The sequence below is a fragment of the Acanthopagrus latus genome, chromosome 16 (assembly GCF_904848185.1).
Source record: "Acanthopagrus latus isolate v.2019 chromosome 16, fAcaLat1.1, whole genome shotgun sequence".
NCBI lineage: Eukaryota > Metazoa > Chordata > Actinopteri > Spariformes > Sparidae > Acanthopagrus > Acanthopagrus latus.
In genome coordinates, this window is record NC_051054.1 from 2,481,622 (window position 1) to 2,508,505 (window position 26,884).

General features: G+C 42.6%; 1 protein-coding gene across 27 annotated transcripts in view; it reads left to right on the plus strand.

Annotated features, from left to right (window-relative positions):
• The window catches only part of mark3a (MAP/microtubule affinity-regulating kinase 3a), a 46,176-nt gene that overhangs the window by 905 nt on the left and 18,387 nt on the right, over positions 1–26,884 (plus strand). For 15 of the 27 annotated variants that reach the window (XR_005079547.1, XR_005079548.1, XM_037125281.1 and 12 more), the window contains exons 2-10: positions 5,842–6,024; positions 7,259–7,312; positions 14,794–14,842; positions 16,647–16,712; positions 19,048–19,118; positions 20,505–20,561; positions 22,472–22,708; positions 22,878–23,018; positions 25,272–25,371. Coding sequence is in view for 25 of the 27 variants with exons in the window: in XM_037125281.1 (XP_036981176.1) it covers positions 5,842–6,024; positions 7,259–7,312; positions 14,794–14,842; positions 16,647–16,712; positions 19,048–19,118; positions 20,505–20,561; positions 22,472–22,708; positions 22,878–23,018; positions 25,272–25,371 (958 nt within the window). In the remaining 2 variants the exon portion in view is untranslated. Of the gene's footprint in view, positions 1–3,074; positions 3,213–5,841; positions 6,025–6,484; positions 6,577–6,653; positions 6,984–7,258; positions 7,313–14,793; positions 14,843–16,646; positions 16,713–19,047; positions 19,119–20,504; positions 20,562–22,471; positions 22,709–22,877; positions 23,019–25,271; positions 25,372–26,884 lie in introns of those variants that run through there. The other 12 variants (XM_037125285.1, XM_037125297.1, XM_037125306.1 and 9 more) reach the window with 4 other exon arrangements.

Consider the following 26,884-nt stretch of genomic DNA (forward strand, 5'->3'; position numbering starts at 1 on the left):
GGGGGTTCCACTTAGTTGGTAAATCGTAAACAACCATATCCTCTCCGTCCAACACGCCCTTTTAATCGTATTCACTGTCTGTTCAGGGGTTTATAAGCACCTAAATTGTTATTCTTGATCCGCACGTTTGGACTTATGTCGGTAATTAGGATGTAGACTGGATATTTAGGCCCAGCCACGAACAAAACTACAGTACTTTGCCTGCTGGCTCTGGCAGGCAACAGTAGTTTTATGTTCGGGCCCGCCATTGGCTCGCCCAGCTGTCACTCATAGCTTTCGACCGTTCAGCTTCCAAATATGGGCTTCGTTAATCCCGCCTCCTCGTGACCAACAGAACGTCCTGTCTGATGGAACGCTGTCAACTGTCAAGATGGCTGCGGTGTCGCGATTGGAGCTTCCGGGCAGGATTTTCAAAATTAAAGTAACATGTTACGCTATTTATTGTTATGTTTAAGCTTTTCAACATACAGAGATGATTAACTTCAATAAAGGAGATGTATTTGAAAATTAAAAAAAAAAACAACGTGTTTTTTTTAATGGTTAAAGCCAAAAACGAAACAAATAAACATCAGATCTGCTACTACAGATTATATTTACATTCTGTCACTAACTCTTTTTCATTAATTAATCAAATTCTTCAGCTGTTGTGTTTGTTATCCTGTAATCGCTCTGTAAATTTGATAAGTCTGAGCAGTTCGTAAAATAATGCTGGTTTTTCGAAACCCGTAGTGACATTTTCAGATGTTTTATACGTCACGGGAAATCAGAAATCCTCACGTTTGAGAAGCTGGAACGAGATAATGTTAGTCTTTTAGTTTATTATTGATTCGAGATTTATCCACAAATCCTGCATCCCTAAATTGCAGACTCAGATGATCAATACAACTTGGAAGATTGATTCCAGTTTTCAAAACTTGGTTATTTTCTTATAAAAGCAACACATCCTCACGTTTGAGGAGCAGCAACAAGTAAATGTTTAGCATTGATCACAGAACATTATGACACTGTTTGAGCTGCAGATTTTTGATTGTAATCGTTTTGTGTTTTGGTCTCTAAAATATCAGAAAACGGTGGGAAAATGCTGTCCAGTGATTCCCAAAGCTCGAGATGACGTCCGCAAATGTCTTGATTTTTCCACAACCCAAAGATATTCAGTTTACTGCCGTACAGGAGGAGAGAAACCAGAGGATATTCACATTTAAGAAAATGGAACCAGAGATTTTAGACTTTTGTTTTGAATAATTACTTAAAAACTAGTTAGTGGACATCTAATTGATGAACAGATTTATCATTGCAATTCTTCTAGGTAAACATTTTCTCTTTTTTGTTGAGTTTATAAGATGACAGAGAAATGATGGTGCATGTTCATTTCCAGGATCTAAGTCCAAATACTTAAAATATTAATTTCCAAATCTACAAAGCAGCAAACTCTCACTGTTCAGATGCTGAAACCAGCTGATCTTTGTTGTTTGATAAATGCCCTGAACAATAAGTGGTCATCAAAATTTGTTGGCCTTTAATTTGCTGTCAATCGACTAATTGTTTCAGTGCTGCAGAACATTAACGCTGACAGGAAATGAGGCCATGTGAGACACTGCACATACATATTTTATTACCTTTTAAATTGCACTTTACTCTAAAACTTGTATCAATGCTTTTACACGCCTTTAGTGCTGTAATCCCATGCCTGTGCTTTGGTTTCTCTTTGGTTTGTGCCACTGTTACGTCCCAACCATAGATTCCTTTATACTGTCTTTACCCGTCTGTTTAACTGCAGCCTCATAAAGTCCAACACATGTGATATCATGAGAATCTCATGACTCATCACACTAACAGCACAGAGTCAGCTGGAGATAAGACTTATCCAGCACAAACAAAGACCTGAGGGTGATAAGATGTGGTGAAACTTTATTGATCCCTGCAGGGGAAAGTAGGCCATTCCAGTAGCTGCATGTTCATAGAGTCTGCTGCCAGAGAACCCGGAGTGTAGAAGGAATGATGAAAACAGGAGAAATACGTTTATTAGTGGATCAAAAGACAATTTATTACAGATTCTTTGCTAATTAAATTTTTCTCAACCAAAATAATGACAGCAAAAGATGTGGTTTGTTGAAGAAGAGCGGGATCATGGGAGTTGTTGTCTTGTCGTGACTGAGGCAGAAATGTTGACAGACGAGATAATGTTTTATTCATTTTGCTCATGTTTGTTAAGTCTTGTTCGCTGATGCATCATCTGATCTGGAAGTCATAACAGCAGGCGCACAAATGAAACACTATGTGCCACGGTCAGAACGTAATGCAGAAAAAGATGCTTGGTGTGAGTTATGATTATTAAATCCCCCGTGAGGTTTAACGTTCCTGCGTACTGATGTCATTTTGGACAATAAAGTCTATTGTTAAACTGTCCTAAAATATCCTGCATCGATGACATAACTTTGTCACAAGTCTTTAACAAACACATTTTAGTCGTGATTGCAAAGATGTGTGTGTTTATCGGCCGATGTATTTATCTTGGATTTTCTTTACTCCCATCCAGAAAATCGAGACAGTCGGACTTCATTGGAAGTACACAACTCAACAAAGTATTAAATTAAAGGTCAAATAAAAGTAATCGGATATTGTGATGGCTAGGGCTATTACTCTGTTGTTTGTCTCTAAAATGTAAGAAAATGTTGATCAGTGTTGAGGAGGAAAGAACCCAGAAAATATTCATATTACAGAAGCTGAAATCACAGAAATCCTCAAACTGATTATCAGAATAGTTGGTGATTTAATTTGATATGTCACAACTAACCAAACCATTACTGGTTGCAACTCTACTGTCGGCCATATTCCAGTGTTTTTAATGTGAAATACACATTAAAAGAACAATTCTAAACAATAAGACTGATAATGAAAATATCCGTTCGTCACAGCAGATAGAGGTCTAGACTGTGTCTCCCCCACCACAGAGAAAACAGCTGACAGGATGCTTTTAATGTGAAAGGACGGTGTCTGGTTTCCGGTGTTTTGGCGTGTCTGCCTGTGGCGGGCTTGACTCCAGATCAGTGCTGTCCCCCCTGCTGCTGCCTCTGGTCTCTCTGTGGTTATCTGGGCTCTGAGTTGGGAAAATCTGGTGTTGTGGGAATCTCTATGGGCATCATCAGCGGGGCAGAGCGCTTTCCTGTTCAAACATGACGGGCTCGCAGGGAGCCAGGAGACACCGCAGCCTCGTGAGTAACCACTGAAAAGCAAAGGATAACAGGGAGGTTTTCTTTTGCTTTTTTACTTTGCAGGAAGTTTTGAGCTGGAAAAATAGAAACGGCGGTTTTGAGAAAATGTTTTCTGTGTCCTTTATGATTAGCAGTGGAAGGAAAATAAAACAGTTTAATGTTCCCACAGGCTTTTCTTTTCCTGCAGTCTGTCTGTGGTGTTCAACAGTGACCTTATCCTAGTTGATGGTATTTTTATCTCCTCTGCTATCAGTGTAGGAGTCCTAAAATATTCCTTTAGTGTCTTAAAGTGTGTGAGCTGCTAAGTGCAGACTGTAACGTGACCTTATTGTGGTTTTACAACGTTTTATATCTCCTGTGCTATCTCTAAAATATAGATCTTTTAATTTCAACCTTCTCCACCTTTATATCATCTTTATATTAACTTTAAATGGTGTGATTTTAGCTGTTATATCTGCACAGTAGTACAGAATTAATAATGTGTCCGTTATAAATCTTTTTAATTGGATTGGTGAACTGTGGAGTGAAAACAAAAAAGTCGAGATAAAGTTTCTCCCTTATCGTGTTTGACCTCGGCTCCAGCTTTATAGAAAATACGAGCTGTGCATGAAAGTCTTTTACTCCTGTTTTTAATTTCCTGCTTTATCACCGTCCCTTCAGGGTGAAAGGGGTCAGTTAGGTTTGTGGATGGGAAGGGGAGGGGACGTGTCGAGCCGGGCGGGGCAGAGGGCACCGCTACAGATAATGAGGCATCGGTTGGACAGTCGATACCGAGGCCACGCCGAGTATCTATCAGATGGCTTTTTCTTTATTAGTTGATCGGGACACTGAGGGGTGTTTTTGAGCACGGCACCCAAAAAAAATCAATCCCTTCATTGGTGCTGTCAGAGCTGTGCGCCACAAAATCACGACACCGAGCAGCGATTTGTCTGCGTTTGTGCGTTAACAGTCAGCAGTGTTTGAACCAGACTGCTGTTATGGATTGACCCTTTTCTACTAGACTCTTGAAACCTCATTCGTCGCGTTTTGCTCTGCTAAACCTCCAGTTTTCAGGAAAGCGTGCAACACCACGGGATAACACATTGATTGTAGCTGCAGTTTAGATTTAATTCAACGTGTTGTGTTTTTGTTTATTGCACATAAAGGAGAAGTTCACCAAAATGTGAGATTCAGTCAATAATCCACTCACCCTCATGCTGATGGAAACATTTCTAGAGCGTCACAGCGAAACAAAGAGTGTCGCATCATTCTCCTGAACGGCTGGAGAAGCTGAAGACTTGTTTTATAATGTGAAATAAACAACTGAAAATAAAACATGATATTTCTCCAAAGAGCCCTTCCAGCATGAGCTCGAGCACCAACCTCAGACTGGAATCACTTTGTGCTTAAACACTTGGTGTCTAAAGGGTGAAAAACATCTTTTTAAGTCAATTTGGGATGTTGAGGCTCCTGGAGAATTTAATGACATTGGACGAGCTGTATGGAGCCAATTCAAAATGTTCCCAGCTACCTCAGCTGTTTAGGAAAAACTGCTGCAATGGTTTTGCTGTGAAGCTCCAGACATGTTTTGTGGAAACTTCACCTGACTTTTCATCGGCTTGTTGGCCGAGGAGATAATGACTGAATTTACATTTTTGGGTGAAATGTTGTTTTAAAGGTGCTCCACATTCGGCACTAGAATAAAATCTGTGAACACAGTATTTATGAAGTATAATTGAATGGACGAAAAGAGAAGAATGTAAATAATTTCTGGCAGATGAGCTGCGAGAAATCTAACCAGCTGTTGTTCGAAACAAAGAAAGAATGAGGACGAGTCGGAGCAAATGTATGGAAACAAGCGTGTTCTCAAGTCTGCACTTCAACCTGGTCACATTTTTTCACTTAGGTTGTTAGTTACTTGTGCATGAACGTGACCTTCATTAACATGTGGCAGCCAGGATCTGCACGAGTCTGTTCAGTGGGTGGGAAACCTGAAGCTGATTTTAATCAAATGTTAAACGGTTACACATCCATAAACGGTAGAAAATGTTCCTCAACTTCTGAACTCTGTTTGTCGTCAGTAGGATTTAAGTTCAAACAGATGTGACCAGTGTAACTCGAGTGTTTCTGTGCAGTTTGCACGAGCTTAAACTTGTTGTAGACCAACAGGGAATTTATCTGTAACAGTTTTTATGAGAGATTATCTTTACTCAAGAATAATATTTGAAAACTGACTGGCTCCAGGCTCTTAGATGTGAGAATTTAGCTTTTTTGTGATGGTAAAATGAGTATTTGTGGGTTTAACTGATGTTATCATCATCAAAAGACTCAGATTACAGAATATTTACCTTTTTGATTTGATGGCATAAAGTACAATGGCTGTAATCACTGTAACATCTTTCTGTAGTTTTGAGGCTCTGATTTTTCTTTGGAAAATAGAGTTTATCAGCCGTCTGTGGCTGATGGAAGAAAAGCTTCCTTTCCCTCCTGGATGCAGAACTATAAATATCAGTAGTTCTTCCTGCAGAGCCTGAGTGGATACGTCACAGCAGGTCAACATGAGTCACGGCAGATACGTGCACATGTTCCACGGCAAAAACAATTTAACGACCGGCTTTCATCTGAAGTAACGTCTCTTTTATTTCCACAGCACACGTCTCACAGTAATGGCCGTCAGGAGATCAGCACGCGCTCGGCCCGGACCGGCGTGCGTTCCCGCAGCTCCGAGGAGCCGCAGCAGCCGCACGTCGGCAACTACCGGCTGCTCAAAACCATTGGGAAGGGCAACTTCGCCAAGGTCAAACTGGCCCGACACATCCTCACGGGCAGAGAGGTGAGACGGACACAGACACTGAGAAACGTCGAGTTCTAGGTGTTCAGCTGAAAACCAAAATCTTTTTTAAAGATATACATTTTAGGACCTTTTGGAAAACTAAATCTAGAAGACTTGAATTAAAAAGTCTTGATCAATAATATTCTGAATGAGGCTCATGTTTTTTAGCGAAGGAGTGAGACATCTCACTTCTTTCTCATCTCTGTTGAGAGTTGCACTTGGCACTAACAATGTAACAGGAGTTACTGCAGCCGCTCTCTCAAACTGGGACGGATGGGAAAGTGTTGACAAGCCGGCGTCCTAAACTTTAACGTGCGTCATAGAATGGCACCTAACAAGGGGCCAAAATTAGCGCGTCCACTCAGGTGTTTCCTGTTTTCCATTGCAGCCGGTGAACACCTGTGATTGATGCAGAGTCAATTAACGTGTGAGTGGATGTCGATTGTACACGTTCACACTGAAGACAAACGGCAGGTGTAGAGAGTTTTACACCTCGCTCCCTCTGAGGTCACCCCTGTGATTTTGGCGGGGAACTGCTGGGCGAACGTTCAGGTTTTTAAGTCGCATCTCTTTGTATCGACTGAAATGTGAAGTGAGAAAACTCTCAAGTACGAAGAGCTGGCGTTGAATCTCGAGCTGGATCCAACAGCTCCTGATTTAATTGAGAATTTAGCCAATTATGGGCCATTGTGTCGTGTTACACAACAACTTAACTTCTCTTCTTTGGTCAAAAAATAAAGAATTTAATTGGAAAAATAACTCAGACAGGGTTGTATGAGCTCTACTGTCAGGTGAAGCTCTAACCCAGCTCCGTATACTCATCGCTTTAAGCCTTGTTGGCAGTAATGGATGTTTTTCAGGGCGAGCTGCTGCTGCACCGCATTTGATATGTTCATAATTGATGACCTGAAAGAGCGAGCTTCATCTTAACACAGCGTACGACATTTAAAGAAACGATGGTGCTCTTTTCCCCTCGATCCCCTCCTGATTCTCCTCTTAATTATTTGGTAGTTGCTGTATTTTCTTGATGAGGGAGTTGAAACTTTGAAGTCTTTTTTTGAAATAATAGTTTTCCCATTTTAAAAACATGAAATCAGTGCTGTTTTCTTTTCTGTGTGTTTCTGTCTTCGTGTCTTTTTTGATTTCCACTTCCTCCTTTTCACACTTCTCCTCTGCCGTTATGTTCCATGCAGCTCGGTTTCAATGCATTTTTTTTCTCTCTCTCTCTCCACAGGTGGCAATTAAGATAATAGACAAGACGCAGCTGAACCCAAACAGCCTTCAGAAGGTAATTTACCCCCCTTCTCTCTCCTCTGTTGTACTCTCACGCTGTGGCAGAGTTCGTTTATAAATTCATGAGGCACAACAGATTGAGTATTAATTGTGTAAATGGGAAGCGGGGCATGCTGGGAACAGAGCGTGTGCTCGCCATATAGAGTAAAGAGCTCTGATGCAGTGGAGGAGATGATTCAGCTGTTCACTTTTAGACTGTAAAGCTTGTTAAAATGGAACATGGCGCCTGAAAAAAGCAGATAGTATCTGTGTGTTGAGTTTAATCATTTCTGTTCAGACTTTTGAGGGGAAAAAAGCAGCAGTTTGAAGTATTTTGGTACTTTTTAAGATTGAGATGCCGTTTGCTGAATATTGAGGCTAACGCTGTTTCTCTGAACATTTATCAGCCTTCAAGAGGGACTAAGTGTGATTTTTCTTTTTTTTTTTTCTTCTACCTTTCTCCAGCTCGTGCAGCTGGGAGTGACGGTTTTTGTTTCCCTTGTTAAATCAACCAAATCAGGAAGCGGGTTGGCTTTTTAAAATGCAAATTTCAGAGGCTGAGAGTGAAAAGCTGCTTTTGCAACCCCAATGAAAAGCAGTCTCACTTTTACAGTTTGAAGTCAGCGAGCGGAGAACGAGCTGCCCGTAACCCTGCGTCCCTTTGTGTGTGTGTGTGTGTGTGTGTGTGTGTGTGTGTGTGTGTGTGTGCACTCATTAGCAAGCGAGATGTGTGTGCGTGTGGTTGTTTTGATCCGTCCGGCTGTACATTTCGGCTCTGTGTCCCGGCCTGGAAGTGGTTTCGGGGAAGTCAGAGCGATATCGACTCGGCTGCTGCAGCTCCGGAGGCTTTTTTTTTTTTTGTGTGCTCATCAGACAGTCGAGGGCGACGGGGGCAGAAACAGGGAGCAGCGGTGGCGACTGCTGCCGCTGGTGCTTGGCGGTGTTGGTGACGGTGATGATGTGTTGACGCTCAGCCGGCCCCCGCCGCTCGGCTCCCTCTCTCCCTCGTCCCGCTCAGCGATCGGCTAGTGGTTTTCCATCAGTTTTTCCAAAGCTCCATTGATTCTGGCCTTTGTATCTCGGAGGCCCGGGCCCTTTGGCGTTGGCTGTGACACTCCGCTGACAGAAAAACACTGAGTCATGACAGCGCTGTTCACGGAGACACAAAGCGTGAGGCTTTTGTCGGCGATCCTTGTTGTTTTTAGGTTACTGCTTTGTCACAGTCAAAGGGGGAAAAAAAACTCTCTTTGAGGAATTTGTCAGGTTGTTTTTCCTGCCGCTCACCAGGGATTTAGAGCTCTTTTAATGTTTATTTTAAGGAGTTGGAGCGCACTTGGAAAAGAAACTACATCTGAACACTTTTTAAATACTTTTTCATGACTGACACATTAAATGTTCCCATTTTTGTCCTGTGCTTCTAATTTTAGGCGAACTCCGTGTGGTTGTTACGTTAGATATTCAGAGTTGGAAGGAAATCCTGACATGGATTAGATTTGTGTCTCGTCATTAAAATTGGCTCCCAGTTTTGCTGGTTTTTATGTCTACGAGGGTCAGAAGCCAAAAATTACATCTTTGAATCCTGTCTTTTGTCCAACCAACAGTCTAAAACATGTAATGACATTTTTTTTTATTGTGCAGATCAGATAAATGAGTGTCACCTTGTTATTTATGTTTTAGAGGATTTTGTCACCATACTATCTTTGTCCATCTGTTCTCCGTCTCTGGACTGACCGGCTGCAGCTTCAGCTTCATGTTGACGGGCAGATATGCGAGTGGAATTGATCTTCTCATCTAAATCTTGGCAAGAGCGCAAATAGATCTAATTTATGAAATGGTGCACTTTTCTTTTAAAATGAGCCACAAATCTGATCCCTGTCAGGATTTCCTTTTAACCTCCTGTAATCACCGAACACTCACTCGATATGACTTTTTATGAGTAAGGCTTTTGTAGGTCGTTAAAGCCTTAAAAAGACTTAAATAATCTGAATGTTAGATTTAGGATCCTGAAGTTGAAGTTCATTTAGTTCATCATAAAAAGTCACCAATAATCGGCTGCTAGCAGCCTGCCTCAGTGTGACAAACTCCAGTAAGCAACCTCCAGACAGTGGGTTGTTTTTTTTATTTTCCTATATGCATTGAAACGTGTGTTAAATGCATTAATAATGGTGTTCAGACTCTTCAGTTTAACCTGCAGAAACTCAGATGAGTCAGTGAACCACATAGTTGCATCATATCTATAGAAACTCGGCCATTAGAGTAACAAACGTGTGTTGATTTGTTGGAAAACGTCTCCAACAAATGCTGTAGTTAGTTGCGTTTGAGTAACATTTGCTAAAATACTGAGCCTCAGAATAACTACACTGTATGAGAGACGGACTCACGTGTTGTTAGTTTTGGTCTTTTTAATGGCAAGTAGAAGAGGATGCCAGAAACTGGAGTTTGTGCATCAGATGTTGTGTTGAGTTTTGTGGGACTGGATCTCGTGTTTATTTTCCTCCTCTTCCCTCCGAGCTGGAGCTGCTGTCACGGGCCAACCTGCATCAGAGCCGGCACCGCTGTGTGCTGACCTCTTATGTAACTGGAAGAATTGGCGAGAGGCTGATAGCGGGGGATATCGTCTCTGAAGCCGAAATGTTTATTTTCAGCCTCTGTTCTTAATAGTTTGGAGGAGCTGAGTCGACGCTCACATCTGTCACCGGCTCCTGGCAAACTGCTGGCAGCTCCCAGTCTGTTCCTCTCGCCGTGTCCCGATTCAACCTGCTGAGGTCGGTCCTGTCGTCCACCGGGTCAAAGGTCAGGCGGGGAGAGTGGCTCTCTGAAAACTTGATTAAATCCAAACAATGTCCGTCAGTATCTGTGGACGACCTCCGCTCCCTGTGCTGAGGTTTTGCTTTTCATTAAGTGGTTGTAGAGCAGTTATAAAAGCCTCACACGTCATTTGTAGCCCCGTTTTCTTTTTTCTTTTTAGTAACTCGGCAGCAGGAACTCCGCAGTGCCTCATAAAAACCATTAATCTAACAGGACCAGGAGGATTTCTTCACTTCTTATTTAAAGATAACAGCTTCTACCCTCTAAAAAGACAAATATTTATGTCGAACACTGCGATGGGTTATCAGATGGTTTGTTACTGACAGCCGACATCTAGAGCTGCACCAATGAATTGATTAGTCGATCAAAAGAACATTAATCACTGTTTTGCAAACTGATTAATTGTTGTTCATTTTTCAAGCATTTGCTGGTCGAAGCTTTTTAAAAGTGAGGATTTTCTGCCTTTCTTCATCATTTATGACTGTTAATGAAGAGACTTTGGACTGTTTGTTGGACAGAAGAAGCAAATTTAAGAATTGCTTTGGACTCTGAGAAGTTGTGAGAGTCTTTATTTATTTATTTTTTCTACAGTGAAAGCTGCACTGTGCTGATTTGCGTAATTTGTGGCTGTTTCTTGCAAATTGCTGTATCGTTTACATTTTCAGGCCTCTCAACGGTATTCAGCAATCTCATTAAATTCCCTTTTGATTCAACTGCAGCTGAACTCAAAAGAAATACAACTCGTCACGAGGGATAACAAATAAACACGGCTCCGCGAAATGTAAATAGCGAGGAGCCTCTGCACGAAGTCGCCCCGGCCGGAGAAAACTCAAGAAGTCGACGCTAAAGTTGGTCAGTCTGTTTCCGTCTGCAGGCATCTCTTCGTTCATGGCCTGGTAACTTCAAAAGACACTAACCTTTCTGTGCAGCGCTGTAAACTGGGAGTGATTGGAGCAGTTAATTCGAACCAGAGTGTTTATCCCCTCCAGGTTGATTTGTTTGTCCAGATGGGAACAATAACACCGGAGCTTCACAGGGACCCAATAACTGCACAGAGAAGCAAACTCTGCTGCTCAGAAAGCTGAGAATAACAAGATGCACTCGAGGGAAACTGCATTTTTTTTTTTTTTTTACTCTTAACTGAAATAAACAACGAGGATCGATCACAGCGAGACGTACGCAGACCTCCATCAGTCTGCGCTGATGTTGGAGGGGCTGTAATCCGATTTGTTGTGACTCACCTCAGAGTCTCTGACCTGGTGGGATGAAGCTAATCAGAAACATGCAGCGAGTGATCTAATGTTGAGCCCACAGGATTTTGTTTACAAGCCTCACATCAGTTGTAATCGAGGCAAGAAGGGGAAGTTTTCCACTAACATTGGGACTTCAGCAAACCAACCGTAGGTGTTTTGAGTTCAGCCTCAAACCGTGTCTGTCTGTCTCTGAGGTGCTTTGTATCGATCACAAGACGGATTGCGTCACGAGGACAGCTGTGCATCACCGCGGCGGTGTGACTGGATCACCAGCAGGTTTAAGTCCTCGACCTAATGGCTGTGTTATGCGGTGAATCATCTCTCGCTCTCTCTCTCCGTCGTGTTTTTCCACTAATTCTGTTTACTGCATAACATACCTGTGAAAGTATTCCCATATACTGGTCGGTTTGCTGTTTCTCAACCTCCCCAGGTGGTGAAAGACGCGTATGTAGGACAGCAGAGACTGTGTCAAAGACTTTATAAAGTCACTGAGTTTGAGAGCGAGGTGTTGTCTCAGACTGACTACATTAAACATGTCTGTTTAGAGACGCAGGTTCTCTCCAGTAATCAGCACAGATTCGTGTGTTCTTGTTTCTCGAGCAGCAGCGTTTCTCCTGTCACACAGAAGCCAGCTCAGATTTATTCCTCTGTACTTTAAGAGCTCAGGAGAGTATTTTCAGTATAATGATGGGATCACAGGCTGACTGTAATGACAGTGAGGAGACCTCAGGCTCACTCCACAGCTCCTCTTCTCCTTCATCTTCCCCTCCTCCTCCTCCTCCTCATGCTCGTCAGCAGCCAGACTCGTCCTGGCTCAGTTTGTTAACATGGCTTCCAAACCGGTCGACTCCGTCCTGAAGGCCCCGCTGACTGGAGTTCATAATTAACCCTTCAGTTGTTCCTGAACTGAGATTTATTGTCTCGGTTCCTCCTCCCACAGCCAGCGTTCACCACAGGATGTGAGTTTTTGCAGATGACCATATTGAAGTCATGTGATTTTTGAAGCGATACTTATTAACTTAACAACAATTTCACTTCTGTTTCTAAACTGCCTTCTAGTCAGAAACAGAAGGATTTAAAGACAGAGTCCTGACTGACGGAGATAAACCACCAGTTTCACCACAGTGTGATATTAGATTGCTTCTTTGTAATATCTGTAAATATTGCATCCAAAGTCTGACTTCAAACAAGTTTTTGATTCAGTCCTAGTTCGAGAAACAGAGATTTATCGGAGTAACACAGCAAACGCAGCCAGGTTTTAACTGTATTTTACTTCAAATAACTGAGACAAGAAATGGAAAAACATTTTTCCTCCGTAGCCTGAAACATCTTTATCTAATTTCTACTTTTTTTTTACAGTATCATGTAACCGTGTGTGTTCAGGCAGCGCGGCGTGCAGCATCACCCGCTGTTCGTCACCATCTGTTTGCCTCTCAGGCACACACACCGGAGGTCTGCGGTTCAGGACACGAGGCTTCATCAGGGCGTCCCGGTGGATCTGCAGCGTTTGAGGCGCCGCAGTTTCAAAACTGTCAATGAACCTTTTGTGTTTGTCGCTCAGGCTCCCTGCTCACTGTACCGCCATTGTTTACTTCGCTCCCCGCTGAGAGGACAGATTGACGCTGAGAGATAAATGAGAAAAATGCACAAATGAGCCACGATGCGTTACTCCAAATGAGATGCGTCTGCTTTATGATATTTTAGAAGTGAAGCCAAAAGAGTGCTGCTGAAACAGTAACAAGCAGTCACACAAAGAAGAAGTACAGATTCTGATAGTCGTTCTATCCCAACTTGATCGTCTTCCTCTCATCATTATTTATTAAACAATTAATTGATACATTTGTGGCATTTTATAGACTAAATGATCATTTTACTGTGCCTGGTCATGAAAGCGATGCATTCATTTGTTTCAAATATCTCTCGAAAAGAAAGTTGAGCAGCAGGAAGATAAACGTGGACAGCTTTTAAAAATGTCTGACAAAGTGCAACTGAAACAAACAGAAAAAAAAAAGATAGTTTGAATAATTTATCTTGTAAGCCAGTCAAAATGTCAAGCATATGGTTGTTAATGCTTTAAAATTTTGATGTTCTATATTATTATTAATGCAACAGCAGCCGTTCTGACAGCGTTCGAGCTCTGAAAACTAAAACTTGGGCTTTGACGGCGATGGCATGACTCGCTCTTCCTGTCGTACTCTTCATGCCTAAACCTGAACAAACCAACCAACAAAGCCAACCAGTATTAATCAGTCAGATGCAGAGTTGGACAGGTTAATACTACGAAACACTCTTGCATGTAGCTCTGTGGATGTTCTTCTTCTGTGTGTTTTCTGACGGCACAGCCTCACAGTTTGGTCGTCAGTAAGCTACAAACCGACCCGTAGCTACTCCCGCCTCATCAAAGATGGATGCCTTTTTATATTTTTATGGCGAGAGCGAGGAAGGGAGAGCGAGGAGGTGTAGTTAACAGTGGATCAATAATATATTGCGCCCGGTTCTTTTTATGCCTCTTCCAGCGGAAGACTTAAAAGCACTTTTGGCCGCTACAAATCTGCTTGTCTGGTCACTCTGGATGCTGATGGTGGAGGAGAGCGTGTGTTGACACAGTGTCTTGTTATTATCGCGGAGGGAGGAGATGTGATGGTGCATGTTTAACGTGATTCAGATCCTCGTCTTGACCCCGCCGAGGGCTATTCAGCTGATGTACGAGCGCCTCTCGGGCCGCAGGATATCCCGTTTGTGTTGGCGGTGACCAAACGATCACATTTCCACGAAAAATGTGTTGATGTTGGCGCAACACGCGGAGCGGTGTTTGGGTTTGTGAGCCCGCGATCGCCTGATAGGAAGTGAATAAGAAATGCAGTGTTGAAAGTGTTTATTCATCATCAGGAGAACTGTGAAATGTCATGTAAAAATTTAATATAATCTGTGCCCGCTAATGAGAAAACTCTTAGAAATGAAATATTAATTATTGCTTTGTGAGATGGAAATGACATGTAATGTGTAAATGCCACTTAATAAGTAAGTAGATTCTACATAATTGCTTTTACAGTTTTGTATTTGAAGGATGATTTCTGTCCCTCTGGTTTGCCTTCTGACTAATATCCAGACTGAAAAGATGAACAGCTACTCATTAAGATAAACAGGAAGTCTGTGTTCACCACGTAAAAGGTGTCATAACTCATGTCGGTCACATTTATTCCTCTTTTTTTGTTTGATATTGTGGTTTTTTTACTCAGCAGATTTTGAATGATGTGGCTTTTACTTCTTCCTTAATTTGTCAGCTGTGTCTCTGTCCTGTACGAGCGACGTGCTGTCCTGAGCTTTGATTGTTTCATGTTTTTTTTTTTTTTTTAAGAGCACACTCAAAATATTTAAATCTTGAAACCCACAGAGAGGAACTATATTAACACTGTTTGTCTCTGTTCCTTCACAGCTCTTCAGAGAAGTTAGAATAATGAAGATCTTGAACCATCCCAATATAGGTGAGTGGATCTCACACACACAAACACTTAATCTAAAAAAAATCTCTTACATTTCAGACTGATGTTATGAAGGTTTTCTGTCCACCTGCTCATAAACACTTGGCTTGCAGGTCTCTGACCTTCGACCTTTATGTTACCGAGCAGTCACATGAACCAGCAACATGCTGCCAGTCTGTGTTTCATCAGTGTGTTTGTAGTCGGACTGCTGGTGAAGCTTTTTGGTTCCCTTTTCTTTCTTTTTTTTAATTTGTTTTGGTTCACGCAGAAGTCACAGGGGATTACTGGGAAGGAACTTCTTTAAAATCACGCTTGTGTAAATACAGCAGCCATTTTAAGTAAGAAGACGGGACGAACACTTCAGATGCAGTTTAGATTTTACAACGTGGATGTAAAATTTGTAATAATCCGGAACATTTCAGCGTCTCATTGACTTAATGGCCGCCGTCCTCTTTAACTGCATCTGATTGATGAGACTAGAAACTGGAGGGTCGTTCTTTCCGCTTTGTTTTGGGATCAGAAAGTGAAGCAGTTCTGATCAATAAGTAAGTTAATACACTGCCTGGAGCTGTAGCAACGTTGGAATCACGCAGCCACTGCAACAGGAAATAACAGCTAACAGTAAACCACTAAACCACAAGCTGCAAATACAATGAAAAACTCAGCTGTTGAAGGATAAAAGTGTTTTCATGTTCACTTAATCTATCGTCTGTTGGACGACAGTGTCTGTTATTCCCCGATATCGGCTGACTGATATGTCAGTTGACCTTATTAAAAATACCCTGACTGTAATATACAGTAAATGTTGTAAAGATGCAAGTTGTAACACAAAGAAGCTGATAAAATGCTGACATGAGAAGCTGGATTCATAAAATATTCTGGATTTTTTGCACCTTTTAAAGCATCAGATCAAGGCTCCTTCTTCCTCCACATTCACCAAACTTATTTTCACAGTATACACACACAAAAACACAGAATCAGTTGTAAGAAAAATACCCAGAAGTAAAAATAATGTGTTAAAATCTTACTTTGGTCACCCATTTGGATATTATTTGAGTAGAAGTCGCATTCGTTTGGGTTTATTTGTGCCTCCAAAGTGCAGTAGAGTGGAAATATAACCCAGCAGATGTAAATGTAGATATTCAAGTAAGTACATGTATCTCAAAATTGTGCTTAATTACAGTTATTGAGTAAATGCTCTTAGTCACATTCCATCACCGCACAGAACACACACGTGTCTTTGAAACACACACCTCAGACACCCCGCCGCGGTGCGTTTTGGTTTCGGAGATGGGATTCCCCGCTAATTACTTTTAATTTCCTCTCCTCGCGCTCCATGATTTCCTCTGCAGAAATGTGATTATAATTACGGGGAATGATAGTAAGCGCTCACCAGCCCGTTCGCTCTCCATCAGCCACCTCTCCGCCCTCTCGCTCATTGTCTTCCATCCCACCTTGTCTATATTTAGCAGCCTCAGCCGCTCATCACACGGTCTTTTATATCTCCGCGCTCGACACACTGCAGTGAGAAGGAGAAGAGAGGGGAAAAAAACAGCTTTTGGACTGTACTGTAAATATTGAGTGCTGCTCGACTTGATGCTGCGCTTACATGGTCACGACACACACACACAGATCCACATAACTTCCCTCGTCCCCTCCTCTCTCTAGGTGTGCTTGGAAACATTTTTGGCATTTTTGTTTCCATGAATCCATCACTGTCTCTGTCTGTAACGCCGCCAACTTCAGGCTTAATTGATAATTAATCATTTCCTCTCTTTCTTTCTGTGTCTCTCTCCTGCCTTTTTAGTGAAGCTTTTTGAAGTGATTGAGACGGAGAGGACGCTCTACCTAGTGATGGAGTACGCCAGCGGAGGTGAGATAACGTTCTGTTGCAACATTTACCTCCAGCATGTTTCGTGAGCCTCGTACGAGCCTTTCCTCAACTCACAAGGGAAGCTGTCGTCCTCACACTGTGGTCCGAACATGAAACAAGTGATTGTGTTCCCGCCTGCATTCTTACAATATCAGGGAGACTGTGCACGAAACAGAATATAAGTGAGAAGCCGAACTCCTGCACAGAACATCAGACACAGTTGGAAGAAATGTGCACTCTGTGTGCTGCTCCCGAGTATGATTTATTAACACCAAATGTGATAAATGTGCGTGAATAATTTAGACACAGGAGGGGCGTGTAGTGTGCAGACTCTTACTTCTGTCTGAAAAGGACCGAGAAGTAGGAGAACACAAAACTGAGTAAATAGATTGCCTCAACTGAGTGGCTCAGGCTGCATTGTGGGTAATGTCGGCGATATGTTTTAAAAAGGAAGAAGAATCTGTGGAACATAATATGTCTCTGGTTCTGCTTTATCAATTGTGATCGTCCAAAAGTGATACAGGAGTGCAACGTTAGACTAGTAGACTGATTTTCAAAACCAGATTACATGCAGCTTCGACAGTGCTGGAGGGACGCTGACGCCTGTCGATGTAGAGTCACAAATCTGTCTGATGGAAAAAGAGAGTGGCGAATCAGAAACCAAAACAAAAAGCTGTGGTCACGTCTGCCGGCGTCGCGCAGAGACTAATGCACTTCCTCCGGCTGAAGTTGCACGTCGCTCTTCCTCCTCTGTAGCTTCACACAGCTGATTGCGACTGACTATTATGTGAGTCTCTTTTTATCAGAGATGAGTGGCTTTGTATTAAAGCTAATGAAGGAGAATGAAGAGAGAGGCTTGTTAACTGTGGCAAATGTTAGAAAAACATTTCCAGGAAAAGATTAATGTGTAGAAGCACACAAAAGCACCGACTTTGTTCACTAATGGCATTTATTATCCTACTTACAGTTGTCAGCGTCAGTCAAAGTGCCCTTTTTTTTATAGCTAACATCTCAACACGAGTTTACATCTCATGGTAAAGTGTTCCTTCATTTCTCATTTAATGCAGCGCCACATATATACGGGACATAAATGGCGACATCTCAACATTGATTTCTTGGAAAGGTCATTTTCTGGACGCTCGGCCGAGCAGAGACGGCAAATTGTAAAGATCTGTTCGTAGAGGAGGAAATCGCATTATGACTGAGACCGGGACTGTGATCGTTGGCCAGATGCGTTCGATCTTAATGAAGTAAATCTAATATTTCTCTCGGGTTTGGTTGATTGATTTTCTTGGAATTCAAGAGGAATCTCAAGGCAACCCCCTCAGCTCGGCCTCCAGCGCAGCAGATTGTCGTCCGGGCTGCGAGGATCTCTGCAGGAACTTACTCTTCTACGCAACTTTGACAAAAAACAGGTGTTGAATTCAGACCGACATCCAGAGAGAAAGGTGATTATTCAAACATCCATCTCTGGATTTTATTAACCAGTATCGGATCATTCAAATAAAGATTGACATAAATCAGCAAATCTGTTTTTGTTGTAACATAAACTTCCTGTTTCAGACGTCTAGTTTTTTCTTGTTGCACATTCTCGACTTATTTTTAAAGTAAGATATTGATTGTCTTGCTACTTTCCTGTCTTGTCCCGTGTTCTCTTCTCGATGTGCAGCTCATGTTGTGCCCTTTCGCTCCGACATGAAATGTGTTATCCGGCACATTCTGACTTTAGCAGTTGAATCACAGAGCGGCGACGAATTGTTGCATTTCTGGAGCTGTAAAGTATAGAAATGTACAATCCGGCTGCCTCTGCAGGTCACCGCTGAGAGAGTGGGAGGGTTTCAAGGATTCAGGAAAAGTGGGGGAGGCGTAGTTTTGTTCCTTGTCGTTCAGTTCCTCATTTTGCCTCGATACGGACACACATATGCACACACGGACGCCACACACAAGGCAGCCGCCTGAGTTCAATTAGCACACGAGCGAGCGTAGTCACGTTTTGGCTGCAAGTGTGCAGAAGTGTGGGCCAAAGGAAGGGTCTGCTGCAGCAGCTTTGTGCCTCCAGGAGAGGCTCAGTGTGGAGGAAGCAGCGCAGCGCTCGCCTCAATATGGTCAAGAAACACCCTCCAACCATGCACATGGGTGATGGTGCAGGACAGCTGCTTAGAGAAGTTCACCCTCAAGTTATTTTTGTCTCCTTATTTTTATAAGTTGTGACTCACTTTTTGTTTCTACCTTCTTCGCATCTCTGACTTTTCATTCATTGCTTTCTGCCTCTTCCTCCGCGTCTAAGACTCCTCGTCATTCTCTAATTCTGTCTTTCTGTGTCTTTCTTTCGCAGGAGAAGTCTTCGACTACCTGGTTGCACATGGAAGAATGAAGGAAAAAGAGGCCAGGGCTAAATTTAGACAGGTACCCAGCTTTCTCCCCCTGCAGTGTTCTGGTTTCACACCTCTGCTCCCGACTCTGCCTCAGACAGGTCGCTGTCCTCTGTCCTGCTTCTGGGACAGCGCTCTGAAGACGGATTAGAAATGTCCAAACCTGCCTCTGTCCCTGTCACAGACCTCTCAACAACTGCCTCGCATAGTCCAAAGTCATTAAGTGTTGCATGATGATAAGAAACTAGCCAAAAGCAGAGCTATTTTATGTGCTGGAGGAAGCTTTAGCACTTCTAGAGACACCGAAGATCTTTTAATACATTTCCGAAGCAGCTGCACATCGGTGAGTCACGCAAACATGAATCCAAGTAACATTTAGAAAGCAAAAATGTACTACAATCTGTTCCACTGTGGTAAAAACCCTTTCGGCTGTTTTAAGACCGAACATGGCTGCAGTTTGACTCAAAACTGTGTCATAAAGAGGTAGTCAGCACTCAAACGTACGGTCACATTACACTTCCAGCCTGAGGATGTTTGCTTCGTCTCCCACTCATCTTTGGTGAAGCCAGCGTGATTTCAGATGTGCTTGATTCAGTCGGCCGTGGTGGACGGTCTTTGTTCACAACTTTGTTGAACTTTGACGAAGCGGATGTGGCCGCTCAGCCAGTAGAAACAGTGATGCACTGTGTATTGTGAAAAGGACAAATCATTACTGTAGCATTTGTTCTGTACACGGTGAGAAGAGGTGCGAATCTTCACTGGTGTCGTGATTCTATTACGATTCACCTGTCAACGATTCTCAGTGCACCAAAAAAAGGTGTCCCTAGAAATCAGCACAACTGTTCCAACAGGGCTGTTTATGTAGGATTACACTGCAGGAAAAACAGGTTTTCAGAGCGTCTTGAGATGCGTCTGTGGTTCGTGCAGGATCAAACAAATCTGAAGCCAAAAGATATTGAAGAAAAACTTAATTTAGTTTTCTCAGTTCTACTTTTCACAGCAGTGTAGATTTGGAAACATCGCCTGCAGCACCAAACAATAATGGAACAGAGGATAAAAGGAATAATTGCACTGCAATAACAGACACTGCAAAAAAAAAGCCAGTGCGCAATAAAACTAAGGCGAGATGTAAAAAGTTAATATTTCTAAATGTAGGAAGCTTTTGTACCCTTCAGATCATCTGTGACCTGGACTGTGAGAGAGATTAATGTACAGTAGTTTGACTTCACAGAGGAAACCTGCTCTCTCTCACCCTGCTGGTGTCTTCAGCCACACCTGTGTTATGTTTTATCTTTCCTGTCGCTGTCGACCACATCTCCTCCCCCTCCTCCCTCTCCTCCCCCACCACATCCTTTATCACAGTCTGAGAGCTGAACACCAGACATTTAACTAAACTCTGCTTGTCTTCTTCCTCGTACAGATCGTATCAGCGGTGCAGTACTGCCACCAGAAGCACATTGTTCACAGAGACCTCAAGGTGAGTTCAGAGAAGGACGACAAGGCTGTGGGAACTTTCTGTGCGCTGACGGTGGCTTCATTCGACCAGAATGCAATGCAGCCACATGATAGAGAGGAGAGTGTGCAGCCATTATCGCTGCGTTCTCTGAAACTGAGGACTTTTTGGAAATGTAGGCACATGAAGACGAAAACCACAAAATAATCTCCTTTAGTTGCACACTGCTGATCGTATGAAATAAAATGCATTCAGTCTTTATTTGGACCAAACGTTTTGTCATTAAACTGACAACATTTGAGCAAATATTGTTTATGTATGTCTTTAGAGTTTCTGCATGATTTATTCCCATTTACAGCTGCAGACAACTTGATATTTAAGATGTTAATTTGCACTCGACAACTGAAATCAACACACCGTTTTATTCGTATCCCTGTTAATCATTACATCCCTGCAAAGAGTGTAATTCAGCAAAGTGTCTCTACTTTTGAGGCTAATTACGCCTGACTCATTGGACAGAAAAGGTCAGAGTACTGCGCTGACGTCAGTGTTACGTGTTTTATGACTCTTCTCTTAACTCCCATATTCCCTGCGACGACTCACACACACCACATCTGACTGCAAACGCAGCATATGCTGCTAATGAGGCTCCGCTCTGCCTCTCTCTGACTTACTCCTCAGCCCCACTTCTACCTTAATTCGTATGATTATGCCACACTTGGCGTGCCTCTTAACTGCGCACACGTTCAGCACCGCGGCACCCGTCGTGGTGTAAATGGACCTCCTCCACTTCGCAGCCGTGACGCGCTTCCACTTCTCCCAGTATAAATATTGATGGGTCTGTATTTTTATCTCAGTGGGAGTCGCTCGACGAAGAGAGAGGTCCGTGTATCTTCCTGCACGTCTAAACTGTTTCCTCTGTAGAGCTTCATGAATGATCCATGAGGAGGGAGATGTGAGCGCTGCCTCTTCTGTTGGCTTCATGTTTGCAGAACAAACACGTGTGTGTGTGTGTGTGTGTGTGTTTGTCCCTGTGTGTGTGTTCATACGTCACAGGTGTGATCCAGGTTGAATTTTAACCAGCGAATGAACCGTGATCCCTCAGGCTCGTCCGGCACTATTCTGACTCTGATGTCACTCACTGAGATTACACGTTTTTCTTCTGTTGTTGTTGTTGATGGTCAGTCTCGGTGTAGTGAGTGTTGTTTACTCCTCCGGCAGCTGAAAGCAGCTCAGGATGACGGTTCAGTCTTTTCTCTGCTCTCTTTTGCTTCAGCTTCCTAATTAGTGTTTTTCGCCTACAGCTGCTCGTGAGCAGCGAGCAGATGTTTGAGTTTAAAGTCCTCCCGTTCTTTGTTTCATTCACAAAGTAGATTTTCAGTTTCATTACATCACATTATATCAAACCGGATCACTCCTGTTAATATGAATATGAGCAGAAACTGATGAAGGCTACATTTGTTTCACTCACAGCAAACTAAACAGTGGTAATCTATTGAATGTCTGGTAAAATTACAGCATTCAGAGGTGTTTGTCCAACAGAAATAACAGAAGATGTGCTGCTTTTCTCTGTTTTATACTGAATTTGGGGCTTAAATCAACATTTTAATGAGCATTTTTTGACTTTTTATACACTAAATAATCACTCTTCTTTGCTTTATTCAAGAGTCAGATGAGAACATTAAAACCACTCTGAAGACAGTTAGCTTAGCTTAGCATAAAGAATTGAAGCCAAGGGAAACAGCTAGCCTAGCTTTTGGCTCTTGTTTGTGTAACCTTTACTGGAAAAAATGTGTTACAGAAGTTTCTTTGTTTTGTGTTGTGGAAGAAATACATAAACTTAAATTTTGCAGATGAGAAATTGTTATTTTAGCTCTTTTATGAATGTGTTGTCTCAGCATCGTCACCTCTGACCTTCATGTGTTGGTACTCAGGCTGAGAACCTGCTGCTCGATGCAGACATGAACATCAAGATCGCAGATTTTGGCTTCAGTAATGAGTTCACCATGGGCAACAAGCTGGACACGTTCTGCGGTTCTCCGCCGTACGCAGCGCCGGAGCTTTTCCAGGGGAAGAAGTACGACGGGCCGGAGGTGGACGTCTGGAGTCTGGGGGTCATTCTGTACACGCTGGTCAGCGGCTCGCTGCCCTTCGATGGACAGAACCTCAAGGTAGGAGAGTGCTGAGGATGTCTGGATGCTATACTTCATATCATATCTCATGACCTGGTGTTATTTAATGACTGATAATAATTTCCATGGGCGTTCAGTAATCAAAATATGACTCATGGCATTGTGAAGTGTTTTGTTGACTTCCTGTTGTCGCTCCTCGTCCCTGCAGGAGCTGCGGGAGCGTGTGCTCAGAGGGAAGTACCGCATCCCTTTCTACATGTCCACAGACTGTGAGAACCTCCTCAAACGCTTCCTGGTGCTCAACCCGTCCAAGCGGGGTACTCTCGAGGTGAGGGAGGACGCAGAAAATGTAAATATACCTCTCAATTCTTAACACACTCCCACAGCACGTCTGCACCATCGGAGAATGCCATCTATCCTCCACCTCTCCAACAAAACCCCCCTTCCCCTCCTCTCGGCTCCTGCATCCCCTCCTGCATCATCTTCTCTGACGCCCACGGTGTCCTGTTTTCTGTGTGCGCCGGCCCACACTCTCCTCCTCCTTTCTGATGTTGTAACCATGAATAATGCATCGTCATTCTTGTTTTGTACCAAAATTGTCTTTCTTGTTCACTTCTCCGCCTTTTTATCTACGAGTCCACGGTGCCTCAGTGTTCATTTCGCTAAAACAAGCTCAGTCGAAGCCGTTCTGAGTACAATTTGTGGCTGTAGGAAATGGCTTTTTAGGAAAAAAGGACTCAGGAGTTAGTTAGGAAAATGTGGATGTTACACTGCTGCTCTTCCTTCACTGTAGCTCACATGATGACTTATGCTCTCTTTTGAATCCCTTGTTGAGCTGGCGAGTAGACAAACGTACAAACGATCACAAATCCTGCCTAGTATGCCTGTAAATGAGGGTTGAATAATAATAAAATGGCATAATCTTCCACCTTCAAGCTCAAATCCTCCAGTCAAACACTGTGCCACTGCTTTTTGCATTTTAAGAACCTGAAAAAGAACAAACGTGGAGTCGGCACATGTGTCTAAAGCATCAGATTTCACGAACTAGCTTTCTATGTAAAATGTGTAGAATGGCAAACAGCCGGAGCTGTTAGGTAAATGTAGTAAAGTAAAAAGGACATTATTTCCCTCAACAAGCAATTGTTAGTCAAGTAAAACTAACATAAATTAGCAGCAGAGATCAAAATAAGTGAAATGTTTTGATTTGCTGCCAGAGACAGTTGAGTGTTAACACAAGTCTGTCTTGCTGATGGTCAAACTGTGTCAAAATGTCCTGAACTGCAAATCATTCCTTAATTTTCCACGATTCATAAAGGGACGAAAATATTTAGACGTTTCATTTCCGTCGGAGCATCTGCCGAGATTAAAAATAGTCGCGTTTGATGTCAGAGGCAGAACGGACGGAGAGAGAATTGTTCCGCAGATCAATCAGACCGGCGATCGCGTTGTCAGAAACTGTTAATGATCGTCTTTTCTAGCTGGAGTCGTGCGGCCCGGCCTGACACTCGGCAGCATATCATTAACATATAAAACGTTGTTTCTTGAGTATTTTTGGCACAGAACTCTAAAGTGGATCAGCTTTAAAGGAAGTGTTTGATTAAAAAGATGCTTTCCGTCTTTTATTTGCTTTTGGAGAGCAGTTTTTTTTTTTCCCTCTCTCGTTTGTGTCTTGCGTTGAGCTGAATATGAGAGATTTTAACAAAATGCTGTTGGCTCGACTCGGAGGGTCACATGCGTCGGCCTCGTATGACACTCGATGTCCTGGTTTATAGCAGAAGGTCTGGTTGCATCAGAGCCTGATCAGTGATAATTAGTTTGACTCTGTCGTGATTAAAACCCCAGAGAGCCGATTGATCAGCTGCAAATTAAAACAAAAGGTGCAAACAGATGAGGCGTAGCACAAGAGGGACGTTACAGTGAGAGGACACAACACGCAGCATGTTCATTTTCATTTAAGTTAAAAATTAACCTTTAAATTGTTCCTGTGTGGGTTGTTCAGAGGGAATAAAGGGGATGTAAATGGAGCTGGTCTTTAGCAGAGATTGTAAATAGCGAAGGCGACATGAAATAAGTTAAAGAACAACGTTGTGTGTCGCTGCTTTTCAGTAACACACATCTACAGAGGCAAAAACCTCCTCGCCCACAAAACCCGCAGTTTCTATGAGGAGTATAATTAAAGCACAAAACAGTCTGATCATGTTTAATACAACCACATCACATCAAGTTCTGCGGTGGTGATATTACCTGTGAAATCCTTTTTATACAGAAAGCTAGAAAGTAAAAGTATAAACTCGTCCTTATTCTCTGCGTTGGCGTCATCGTCTGCCGAGCAGGACAGATTTATGAATCAATGTCAAATATGTTTGAGGTCATTTTAGACTCTGTCCCTGTTACTTAGTCGAGCACCAGAGGCTCTAATGTGTTTATTGTTTTGCCTCCAAGCTGGAAGCAGCCGTGTCCGGAGACATTATTTATTTAGCTTGCTGTCTTTACTACTTATATACCAAAAAAATAGAGAGACTGGTAACTTTCATCCACATTATTGCAGAAAACTGTCTTTCTCACGTCTCTCAGTTCTAATTGTCTCACTTTGCTTTTGCAGCAAATCATGAGGGATCGATGGATCAATGCAGGATTTGAAGAGGACGAGCTCAAGCCTTACACTGAACCTGAGCTGGACATCACGGACCAGAAGAGAATAGGTAAAACATCAGACCGAGTCAAATATTGTCCTTCCCCATCTATAACGGTTAAACTCTACGTTGTTTCTGATGGTGAGAAAACGTCTGAGTTGCTAAACGTTAGCGGGGTAAACGTAGAGCTCCACAGATTCATTATTTCTGTGCTGAAGTGACTTTAATGAAAAAAGATGAAACGTGAGGATGAAAAAATAAACACGAGCTGTGCTGCTGCATGAGACGAGAGAGAGAGAGAAGCCTCCCCATCGTGCCCTGGATGAAAGCTGTAAATGAGGGGGAGCTCTTACGTAAGAGCAGCTGAGGTTGGCTGTCGGTGCACATGTGCCGGTACAAACTCCCAGTGAGTGCAGGAGAAGGAACGCAGGAGAGGAGATGTCTCAATCTAGCAGAGGAATCCCTGAATCCTTAATAATGCATATAAAAGCTTACGTAAACCCCCCCAAAAGGAAAAGGAGAAATATTTTGGGGGCGATCGTTTCTCCCACTGCACAATGATTCAGACAGTCGTGACTTTAGGAGACATGTGAGTCACTTTTTTTTTTCATAAAAGTCACAGTGGTAGTCTCACAAAGTCGGACGTGGTAACAGTCTGATCGTCTTCTATTCAGATTTGTGTTCAGATGTCACAGAATTAACACAAAAATCACTGTGGACGAGCCGGTTTTAAGCCGTCGAGGAGAAAAAAGCCGTCGACCGATTGAATCAGAAAATTAGTCTGCAGTCAGGACCGCAGCTAACGGTTATTTTCATAATTGATTATTCTGCAGATTATTATAATCTCTTATAATTGTGATTATATAAACTAATTCTATTAATCATGTGGATTTTTTGTGATTTGATTGAGAAATTATTGAGAAACAGTGAAATTATTCCTGCAACCAGATTAACAGAAAAACATTTTTTTAAAACCATTAATGTCATAATTTCCCACCTCTGGTCTGTCCAGGATGAATTAAATCACCTTGTCTTTCGTCTTCTGTGAGAGTACGTTTGGTTCAGGTCTTGATACTGTGCAAGACATTTATTTACTCTTTTTATTTGACAGTAACACTGAAACTTCCTGGACATCATGACATCCAGCTTCAGCTGTCAGACGTCACACGGGCATCGTTCTTCTTTCTGTCACGTCAGATTAAATCTTTAACAAACGCCTTTCCTGTTAAACTGTGGTCTCCTAGTCATAAAATATTAGGAGGCAGCAGCCGTGTTGAGGGGGAGCAGGAGGCTGAAAGTGAGGGAGGGAGCGAGGACACGGATGAAAGATGGTTATCTCAGATTCTGCCTGGTTACAGAGGCAGGGCTCGTTTCTCACCCTCAGTCTGACGTTTCAGCCGGTTTTCCAAGAAGCTCGATGTTTCCCAGCAGGTCGGACATGATTAAAGTTTCTGGGCATAGAAGACAGATTCTTTAAAAAAAAAAAAAACAGATAATCATGGCGTGGGTGTGTTTTTTTTATTAGTTTACTTCGATTTGTCACGTCTGCCAGGCTGGATTACTCCACGTCAGGGTAGAAAGA